This window comes from Epinephelus lanceolatus, chromosome 9 (assembly GCF_041903045.1).
Source record: "Epinephelus lanceolatus isolate andai-2023 chromosome 9, ASM4190304v1, whole genome shotgun sequence".
Classification (NCBI taxonomy): domain Eukaryota; kingdom Metazoa; phylum Chordata; class Actinopteri; order Perciformes; family Serranidae; genus Epinephelus; species Epinephelus lanceolatus.
In genome coordinates this window covers 5,707,309-5,718,438 of record NC_135742.1, presented here as the reverse complement: position 1 = coordinate 5,718,438, position 11,130 = coordinate 5,707,309, and the positions used below count along the sequence as shown (strand labels likewise).

The following is an 11,130-nucleotide window of genomic DNA, read 5'->3' as shown; positions in this document are numbered from 1 at the left end:
AGAGTGAAATGCTGATTACACATTGATCCCTCAGTAATTTGCCACTGTGACAGGAGCAGTTAGTCAGAGTGAGTAATACCACAACAGCGATTGATTGTGCAATACTGTATCGTAAAATGACAGTATAGCTGAACCTTGAACCTTTTAATGTTAAAGGGACAGTTCAGACTTTTTAAAGTGAGGTTGTTTAGGGTACTTATCCATAAACAGTGTATTACATACAGTAGATGTCAGTCGGCAGGCCCCCAGTTTGGAGAAGCGGGCTTGAGTCTGACATGGACACTAAGCAATGTAGTGTTGTGGAGGATTTAGCAACAAGGCTATGTTTTATTTAGAATATTTTCACTGCTTTACCTTGCTGTCAGACAGTGATTTCCAACAGGAAAATGAAGCCCTTACATAGTTTTCTTCAAAGCCAGACTCCATTGAAAAAACTGTGATTTAAAATCACTGAACACAGGAGCTGCTGGTCAACTGCTGCCTCAGTCAGTTAGTTGATTTGTGTTGTTGTGTGACTTTGGCATTTAAAAGAGTTAGTTCAGATTCACCAGAGTCACACAACAAGATAAACTAAGTAAGTAATTGCAGCAGCGGTAGACCAGCAGCTCCTGCGTTCAGCAAGCTAAAATCACTGTTTTTGTCAGTGGAGTCTGGCTATGGTTTAGACGGTGTAGCATAGAAGGGAAATGGCTTCCCTGTCGAAACAGGAGGGTTTTCTTTAGGTGGGACTTTTTTTAAGCGGCTAAAATACATTTTGTTGCTGACCTCTCCACAACAGTACATTACATTTACTGTGTGTAATACAATGACAATGAATAAGTACCCCATACAACCCTACTTTTAAAAATCCAAAGTATCCCTTTCTACATTTAGTAAACTCTTTTTTTAAAAACATATTTTTATTGTTTTTTTTAACAACATATAAAGTGCTATACAGCATTATAAAAAGAAACTTGTACATATGCCCAAGTATACACATATACACATACCTACATACACATAGAGCCTTTTAAGGAACAGGCAGTTGCAGAGGATAAAGGCCTCATCAGGGCCTGTCCTGCTGTGATAAGTGAATGTGACTTATTTCCTTTTAGAGTCTAAAAGGAAGTTAGAGTCTAGCCTATCCAAAAATGGATTCCAAATTCTCACACATTTCAGTTTCTCGAGTTTGAGATGTTGCATCACTTCTCTTTAACCACCGAGTCCAGCTCAGAGGTTGAGGGTTCCTCTAGTGAAGGAAGATTAACCTCTGTGCTAATAAAGTGACAGATTTTGTCATTTTGAGTTTACATCCTGAAATATTCTTGTTTTCCTCCCCTGCTATGCTAACATTGTCAAAGGATCTGGGTGGATTTTCACTTTAAAAAAAATCTGATAGTGTTTTTAAGATTGAACTCCAAATAGTGGACAAATAAGGGCACAGCCAGAATGAGTGTGCTAAGGATGCTGGAGAACATCTGCACCTATCTAAATTAGTAAACCTTTTATTTATATTTCTATTGATTCAGTTTAAAAAAGACATGTAATGGATTACTTCTGCTTATACTGTACAAGAAAACTACGACTAAAAATGTCATCCTTTTAACTTCTCTACCACTTAATAAAATATTGGTTGCATGTTTAATAAAGATTTATAAAATTAATAAATAAAAAAAATCAATACATTTAATTATTAATAAAGTTTATTTGTTAATAAACTATCTATCTATCTATCTATCTATCTAAAATATATCTTTATTAATAATTTTAAAAAATTAAAAAAAATTTAATTAATAAAGTTTATTTGTTAATAAACTATCTATCTAAAATTATATCTTTATTAATAAATTTGAAAAAAAAACCCAATACATTTAATTATTAATAAAGGTTAGTTAATAAATTATCTATCTATCTAAAAAAATATCTTTATTAAAACATTTAAAAATCAATACATTTAATTATTATTAAGTTTATTTGTTAATAAACTATCTCTCTATCAAAAAATACATCTTTATTAATAAATAAAAAATATCAATAAATTTAATTATTAATAAATTGTATTTGGTAATAAACTATCCATCTAAAAATACATCTTTATTAATAAAAAAAATCAATACATTTAATTATTAATAAAGTTTATTTGTTAATAAACTATCCATCTTTCTAAAAACATGTCTTTAGTAATAAATTTGAAAAAATCAATACATTTAATTATCTATCTATCTATCTATCTATCTATCTATCTATCTACGGTGAAAACAAAGTCACGCCTGCAGCGCTCAGAGTTCCGAGCTTTGGCGGAGGACTTGAATGCAGCCTAACTTTTCTCCACAGTGTAACTTTAGCTGAGTGAAGTTTGTTGTTAGCAGTGATTTCGGTTATCCTCAAAAACAGGCTCGGTGTGAGCTCAGGAGCAGGTTAGCCCTCACAGAGGATGTTAATGATTTAACGGTGAGTCATGAAGATGAAGAAACGAGCCAGTTGATGACGCTGGGGCGGTGATTTCCTTTATTTCGCAGGTCAATCAGTTAACTTGGTTGTTGTGGAGGAACTTTGACATGTAGCTGCTCACACCGCGGGATGCGCACTTCACATTCAGCTCTCCCTGCGCTCTGTGAAACTCTGTGAAGGGTATTTATTGTTTTTTTTTAAACGCGAGATTTAGTTTTCCTGTGGCAGAAAATGTTGGAGAAGCTGTCACGTTACTTCCCCACGGAGGGTGAACTTTTCCACGGGAAGAGTCGGTGGACGTCTGCGGCGGTTGCAGTCGTCCTGCTGGGGTTGTTTGCCTCGTCTTGCTGGGCAGAGGAAGCATCCTGTCACGGAGCCTACGACCTCTACTTTGTTCTGGACAAGTAAGTAACAACTAAAAGTTTATCAGCTCTGCTTCAAACATTGAAACTAACAGTGCAAATAAAGATACAGCATTAAAATATAGTTGTTTTGTGATAAAGTGTTGAGCCTGCCTGCAGAGGGAGAGGAGCAGCGATGTGTCCGGCGGAGGGAGGGAGGGAGGGAGGGGGCGCTTTGTCGCAGGTGTGACACCGTTTTCTGTGACCCGTTATATCCCGTGACCTGATTGGGGCATATTTGGCACTGCACGTGTTTTTGCATGGTCACATTATGTATTTTTGTCTGTCTTTGACCCCAGATGGTGACAGCATACAGTTAGGTGAGATAACAAATGCAGCCAAAAGTATATGGACGCTCCTCTGCTCCTCTCCCTCCATGTGGCTGCATACTTTTTAATAAAGGCAAGCCTGAGTGCTGCAGTACACCCTATGCCAAGACAGTGATAGCAGTGGTTTGGGGAAGTCCCCCTTTGTGCACAAATCCAGCCCCTTCAGCAAATGATTTTCCCAGTTTGCTTTGGAAGGACTCCACTGATTTGCACAGAGCTCTGACCTCCACCTGACCTGATCACCCACCATGAGTGCTGGACCTCATGTAAAGCTCTTGGAGGTAAATAGGAGCCAATCCCTGCAGCCAGGTCCCAACATGTTGTGGAAAGCTTTACTAGAAGAGTGGAGAGGAGATGAGTGCCCTTGGCTCTGGAGTAACACACTCAACAGTCGCATAAAGGTGTAATATTTGGTCACTTGTGAACTTTTGTAGTGTAGATCTGATAGTAGGAACCAGGGTGTAAATACATGCAGGGCAGGCAGTTGCACAGGGGCCCGTTAGGTAGGGGGCAGGCCCTCCAACAATGGGCTGAGTGGAGAATGGGCCCTTGAGTATTTACACATTACTTGGATTGATTTTTAAAAAAAACACGGTATCGCTTACCACTTTTACGCAGACGACTCCCAAATCTACCTCCCGCTCAAAAGAAATAATAACAGCTCCCTGATACCTCTACTAGAATGTCTAAAAGATATCAAGGCATGGATGGCTTTTAATTTTTGAAACTTGAATGAGGACAAAACTGAGGTTATGGTGTTTGGACCCAGTCGGGTCCGTGATGTCCCTCCTATAGACCTGGGTCCACTCCAGCCCTATCTAAAACCCATAGTCACCAACCTCGGCGTGAGAATGGACAGTGGTTTTAAACTTGATAAAGAGATAAATTCTGTAGTGAAGACCAGTTTTTATCATCTGAGGCTTTTATCTAAAATTAAAAGTGTAGTATCTTTTAATGACTTTGAGCGCTTGATTCATGCTTTTACCTCGACCTGTTTGGACTGCTGTAATGCTCTCTATATTGGTATTAACCAGGCCTCCCTTGCACGCTTACAGTTAGTCCAAAACGCGGCAGCACGGCTTTTAACAGGAACCCGAAAGCATGACCACATTACCCCCGTTCTCGCCTCCCTCCACTGACTCCCTGTCCATTTTAGAATTAATTTTAAGATCTTGTTCGTTTTTAAGTCGTTAAATGGGCTGGCGCGTGAGTATATCGCGGACCTCATTCACATCTACACCCCCTCCAGAGCATTGAGGTCCGCTGATCTTTTGCAGCTCGTTGTCCCAAAATCGAGATAAAAAACCAGGGGCGACCATGCTTTTTCTGTGGTAGCTCCGAAATTATGGAATGAGCTACCCTCCCACGTCAAAATGGCCCCTACCGTGGAAACTTTTAAGTCCCGCTTAAAAACGTACCTGTATTCCCTGGCTTTTAATCCATCATGAGAGTTTGTGTGATCTCTGTTTTGTCTTGGTTTCTGTTTTTGTTTTTGTCTCTCTCTGTTTTGTCTTGGTTTCTGTTTTTGTTTTTGTCTCTCTCTGTTTTGTATTGCGATTGAATCACTGGTTGGTTAGTTTTCTGTTTTTAAGTATTTTCAGTGTTTTGAATACTTGTTTTTATTTATTTACAGTGTTTTTTAAATTTGTTGTGCAGCACTTTGGTAACCCTGTGTTTTTAAAATGTGCTATATAAATAAAAGTGGATTGGATTGGATTGGATTACATGCAGTACAGTACATATTTTCTGATAAATCAACAGTCCTACAAATTGAATATTTATAACTATAAGTCAGCTATAATATTGTTAAATTTAATCAATGATTTCTTATTTTCTTGGGTATTTTTTGTTATGTACAGATATGCAATGATGATTGTTGGGTAATATCCAATGTCAAGTCTCTGATCATGTGACCAGACGTTATGTGCATGATAACGTGCACTGGGGCCCATTGTAACTACCTTACGCCACTGGTAGGAACCAGCGGCCATATGGAGCCTGAACACCTCACCTGTCAATATCTGGTCATCCCATCAGTCTTTTTCCCTCCTGTGTCACAGAGAGTTCACAGATTTTACTGTGTTATCTGCACATGTTGGATTAAAGCAGGGTTTTTCTACCTCATAAACTCTCACAGAGGTGCTCATTATGAGCACTGCAGCTGGTCGCTGGAGCTTACTCCAGTGGAGCTGCTTAGTGCCCACCAGTATACTGTGGTTGTACTGGGCAGCTTGAGTGCTTCACTGAAAAGACCATACCACCAAATGTGCACACTGTTTACGACTGACCAGTTCCAAGGTTTGGTTTGATTGACTCTGTCATACATATTTTCAACTAATGCATTGAAGATAGATGCAACACATTAAGAGTTACACATACACAAAAACAAACTGCAAAACGATAAACAATGAATTGCATGATCCAGTATAAAAGCAGCAAAACTCAACTTATTCCTACCACAATATTTCAAGTTTCGGAGTAACAACTCCACCACTGGTTTCAGTTAATTTAATGTTAGTATGAAAAGCAGCTATGTGAAAGTAACATTGTGTTACAGCGCAGACCTTTGAAATCTATCTGCAGCCACAGCAACTTTGGCTAAATAAAAACAGACATGATGTTTATGGGGATGCATTAACAAACTCAGTGACAAGTTTTTCGAGCCTGTGAAGATTTCAGGGAATTAATTTAAACCAGTGCCTGCCTGGAGACTTGGAAAAGTTTGGTATCGAGACAGCACACTTTTGAAAATGGTCAGCAGTACCGTAGAAAACACCTGTAAATTCCCTCAGAGTTGTGCAAGAGGTGTGAATGTTCATTTCTTATTGGAGAATTAAAACTTCCTGACACTGGGGTCAGGTTGAACTTGGGTGGATCTGATCCAGACTCACTCTGGCTTGTGATTAATCAGATCTGATATGTAAGTGACGCCTTTCTTTGACTGGCTATAGTTGTGTGATGTTCAGTGGTGACATGGGAAGAAGAGAGTACTCTGACAAACCTCATGGAATTCCACATGTCTAACCACGACTGTGACCCCTCCGTAACCCAAACCAACTTAATCTTCTGAAGGCAAAGCAAGCTTTAACATGCAGTCTCTGAGGGGCATAGCTGGTCACACAACGCTCTGAGGTTGTCCACATATTGGTTTCCTCACATGAGACGTGCGGCCAGTGTTGGGGGAGTGACCATGAGAAAGGAAGAACACAAGTTTGTCATCGCTTCCTCCCTCACACTAACAAAGAAAACGCTTGCTCAACTATCTTTTGTGAAGGTTACATCATTGCCGCAGTCAGGGAGGTGGAAAAAGCCATTATCTGTCTTGACAGTGAAAATAGGGTCACTGAAAGAAATTGAAAGGTTGTAGATTTAAAACTAAAACGGCTAAACTGTTGCATCCTGGTCTTTTAGTCTTCTTTGTCCTGGAGGATCAACTAGCAGGAATTTTACCTTAAACATATGACAGCTTGAGTCCAAAAAGAAGAGCTCAAACATCACTGAGAAATCCTTGAGTGTTGTGTGTTAATCACGCAAACTAGCAAGAAAGAATTACATCACCATTTGGAGCAGGCTTTGGCAACACATCACTTCCTGTGTCTTCTATGCCCTAAGAGTGCTGCATCAGACATCAAACATACAAACTGCACAGCCACATTCAGTCAGCTCAGCAACACTTTGCAGTAGCATCGTGCACAGAGGCCTCCAATATATTGTGGAGAGTTTACAGCCTTGACAGCAACTGTTTTTAATCCTGTCCTCCCCCGGCTTGGAAACGTGCCATTACTCAAGGCCGTTGAGTTGAAACACTGCTCCCCTGACCCATTTCCAAACTACCCCACCCTCATCCAAATTGCTAAATTACAGGATGATGACCAAGATTGTTGGCACAGTTGTGACCGAGTGCATAGATCTTAGCTGGCAGCACGCTTCTATACATTTGCAACTTGGTGGTCTGTTTGATTTACATATGCAGGTTTATATTTGTGAAACAGAAAAGCCAAATCTGCAGGTGATTGCTCCACCATCAGTTTGTCAGGGTGTCAGATAGTAGCATGTCACTTTGAAGTAAGTTTACTTTGTCCCTGCAGATAAAATAGCTCTACTCCAAGACTTCCTGTTTGTGCTGATAAGACTCAGACCCCAGTGTCAGCAGTTTTGTTGCAGCTGTAATCTGCACCATTTCTGCACAAAGAAGTGTCCATCTGAGGCCAGTTTATGAAAGCTTCACTGTTTGGTTCTGAACCCTCAGGTTACTCTTTCCAAGGAAACGTCTTGTGAGGTGATGCCTTTAATTAGACTTATTTATACAGGGAAGTTTCACTGAGAGCCAAGCTCCCTTTTTTACGAGCGCCATGATCACACTCACAGTTACACACATTCACCTGGAAGCTGACCAGTACAGTCCCAGTCTGATGTGCTGGTCACTGAGCTGCTGTTTGGGTCCAAGGGCCTCACTCGAGGGTGACTCAATGAGCAAGTGCTGCATTTGCACTTTTCTGTGCATGGAATTGTAGATATATTTTCTTTTATCTATTTCAGCCTCAGGTGTTGCAAATAAGCATTTAGCTACATACACCGGAACACTGGGTGACCGCCAGATGTAAAGCTAGGCATCAGTACTCATGTGGTAGTGCAGCTTCAATGGGACAGCAATAACAAAAATGCTAATTTTACTAATATTTTCCCTCTTACCTGTAGTTCTGTTGATGAAGCTAGATTGTCTTGTGTGAGTTGCCAAATGTTTGAGATATCAGCTGTAGAAATGTCTGTCTTCTCTCCAATATTTTGGAATTAGATGTCACTCAGCTTGTGGTGCTCAAAGTGCCAAAAATATACATTTGAAAACCTCAACAGCTCTTTCTTCTGAGCTACACCTGTCAAATGTATCACGAAACAAAAGGAAGTGTGCATCTACTGCTGGCTCACTGAGCTAGCTAATGTTCCAGCTCAAACAAGGAAGATGCCATTAAAGGGATAGTGCACCCAAAAATGAAAATTCAGCCATTATCTACTCACCCATATGCCGAGGGAGGCTCTGGTGAAGTTTTAGAGTCCTCACAACACTTGCAGAGATCCAAGGGGAGAGGGGGTAGCAACACAACTCCACCTAATGGAGGCTGACGGCACCCCAGATTAAAATGTCCAAAAACACATAATTGAAACCACAAAATATCTCCATACTGCTCGTCCGTTGTGATCCAAGTGTCCTGAAGCCCCGACATAAAAAGTTGTTTGGAAAAACGTCATTTGAACTCTGTTTTTAGCCTCACTGTAGCCTGTAGCTCTAACTGAGTAACCAGGTCATGATTTCTATAAAGAGACATTGCTGTTGAGTTTTTCAAATATATATTTTTGGCACTTTGAGCACCACAAGCTGAGTGCCATCTAGTTTAAGGATAGACCGATACATCGGCCGGCTGATATATTGGGCCGATATTTGAGTTTTTTACTTGTATCGGCATCGGCCGATACGTGCGTTGGTTCACGGATTTATTTTTCCCTGGCACTTTTTTTCATTTCAAAGTATGTGGTTAAGTTGAACAAAGCTGTTGAATCCTACTGTGTACAGTAGTTGTTGTTTTATTTATGCTTCAGCTTAAATATTTGTTTATTTTATAAAGACATTACTGGAAGATTTAAGAGCACTGAACTCTTTTTTATTTGAATGTATAATATTAATAATAATATTCTACCTGTTCTACCTCAACTTTCCATCTTGTTTTAGTATTTTTTACTGTTCAATAAATGTTTCTTATTTTAAACTTGAGACCTGTAATATTTGTTATCATTGTGTCATTTTTTTTTATGTAAATTGAGGGAGCAAAAGCAGTAACGGCCCCAAATATCGGCTCAAGAAAATCGGCAGTCCATAATCGGTCATCGGCTAAGGGTGATGGAAAAAAATCGGTATCAGCATCGGCCCTAAAAAATCCATATTGGTCTATCCCTAATCTAGTTCCATCATATTGAAGAGAAAGCAGACATCTCTATAGCAGATATCTGTCCCTTTAAAGTTCAGAAAAACTCAGTGTTTATAGCATATCTCTAAATTTTTATCACCAAATCTGACAACAAAGAATCTTCAATCACTGTACAGAACTTCCAGTGAGTTATGGCCCCTCTCTAGTCGCTGGCGTATTTGTAATCATCAGGCAAACATCTGGATACTTGGCATGAGCAGTGATAGCCACCATTGCACAACACATTGGGACGGAAAGTTATGCAGAGTACAGATAAGTTGAAAAGCCAGAACTCCTTGAATGCCTCTGCTGATCATTAGCACCATCAATACGATACAGATGTGTTCTGGAGCAGTAAAATTGATTTGTCACGCCTCTAACTGCTGCGCCATTATTTAACCGAAGTTAACCTCTGCTATGTACCCACTGACACAGTGCTGTCAAAGTGCAGTGGAACTTTCCTTTACCCTCTCTGTCGTCTCCTCCCTCCGCTGTGTGACCTTGTCTTTGGGCAGCAGGGAGGAGAGAGAGGTGGCATGAAAGATGAGCCTCCTAATGGTCAAACCCTTCTGTTTTATGTTCTCCGCACATACATTGAATTGTAATTATTGCTTTAATTACCTCATTGTCGTTACATCAAGGGCACATTTTACACACTGTGTTCATTGTGGTCAGATTGACTTATCGAGGGGTGAGAAGGGCCAAGGGCTACAGGTCGACACCCATCTAACATTGATCTGTCCTTGGTTACAGCCAGAAATTGATGCATGGTTTTCAACAATTACCAAGTCTTAATTAGTTTTAATGAGACAAAGACAGTGGTGGAAGAAGTAGTCAGTGCTTTTACTCTAACGGAGATAGCAAACCCTCAAAGGAAAACCTCCTGTTTCCAGTTTTCATTCTTTCAAATGAGCTGGCGAGAGAAAGGAAAGAAGGATTGACCAAAGAACACATGGAAGGACAGAAGGAATCAGGAGAAATGAGTTAAAAAAGAAACAAAAGAAAGCTGTGAAAGTATGAATGGAGGAAAGAGAAAAGCAGGCATTAAACCAGGAAAGACATATAATAATAAAATTTGATATTTCTTCTCCTAATATAATAAATCTCACAATCCCAGCCCGTATTAATGAACCCATTCTGCTGGACTTACCCCAGTGGAGTCAGGCTGAATGGAGTTTTTGCTGGACTCTGACCTATTTCTATTTTTATTACAGTAGTAGTGGACATATCTAAAGGTCCAGTGTGTAGAGATTAGGGCATCTATTCCAAGAAATGGAACAAAATATTCATAACTGTGTTTTCATTAGTTTAGAATCACCTGAAACTAAGAAGCATGTTTTCGATACCTTAGAATGAGGTTTATATCTACATACAGAGTGGGCCCTCTGCCACTGAGTTTTTGTTTACGTCGGCCACTGTAGCTATCCAATTTCAAGAAAGATTTCAGGGAATTACCTTGAATTTGGCACAGATGTCCTCCTGGACTCAAAAATGAACTGATTAGATTTTGGTAGTCAAAGGTCAAGGTCACTGTGACCTCACAAAACACGTGTATATGCCGCTGGCAACATTATGTTTTGGGGTCATCTGTACGTATGTCCCATTCTCATGAATGCAATATCTCAAGGACACCTTGAAAGAGTTTCTTCAAATTTGGCACAAACATTGACTTGGACTCAACAGTGCACTAATTACATTTTGGTAGTCAAAGGTCATGGTCACTGTGACCTCACAAAACATGTTTATAAGCCTCAGCGCTGGTGACAACCATGGCCGAAGGCATTATGTTTTTGGGTTATCCATATGTATGTACCTATGTTCCATTCTGGTCAACATGATATCTCAAGAACACCTTCTTCAAATTTGGCACAAACATCCTCTTGGACTCAGAGATGAAATGATTAGATTTTGGTGGTCAAAGATCAAAGTCGCTGTGACCATGCCTCCGTCTCATTCTCATGAACGCAATATCTGAGCCTTTAGGACATTTCCTCAAATTTGGCACAAACA

The 11,130-nt window shown here is 39.9% G+C and overlaps 1 protein-coding gene across 1 annotated transcript in view; it reads left to right on the top strand.

The window, feature by feature from the left end:
• The first annotated feature begins 2,523 nt into the window (after positions 1 to 2,523).
• The window catches only part of antxr2a (ANTXR cell adhesion molecule 2a), a 115,928-nt gene continuing 107,321 nt past the window's right edge, over positions 2,524 to 11,130 (top strand). Inside the window, exon 1 of the mRNA XM_033620241.2 lies at positions 2,524 to 2,834. Coding sequence (XP_033476132.2) covers positions 2,662 to 2,834 — 173 coding nt within the window. The 5' untranslated portion in view covers positions 2,524 to 2,661. The remainder of the gene's footprint in view (positions 2,835 to 11,130) is intronic.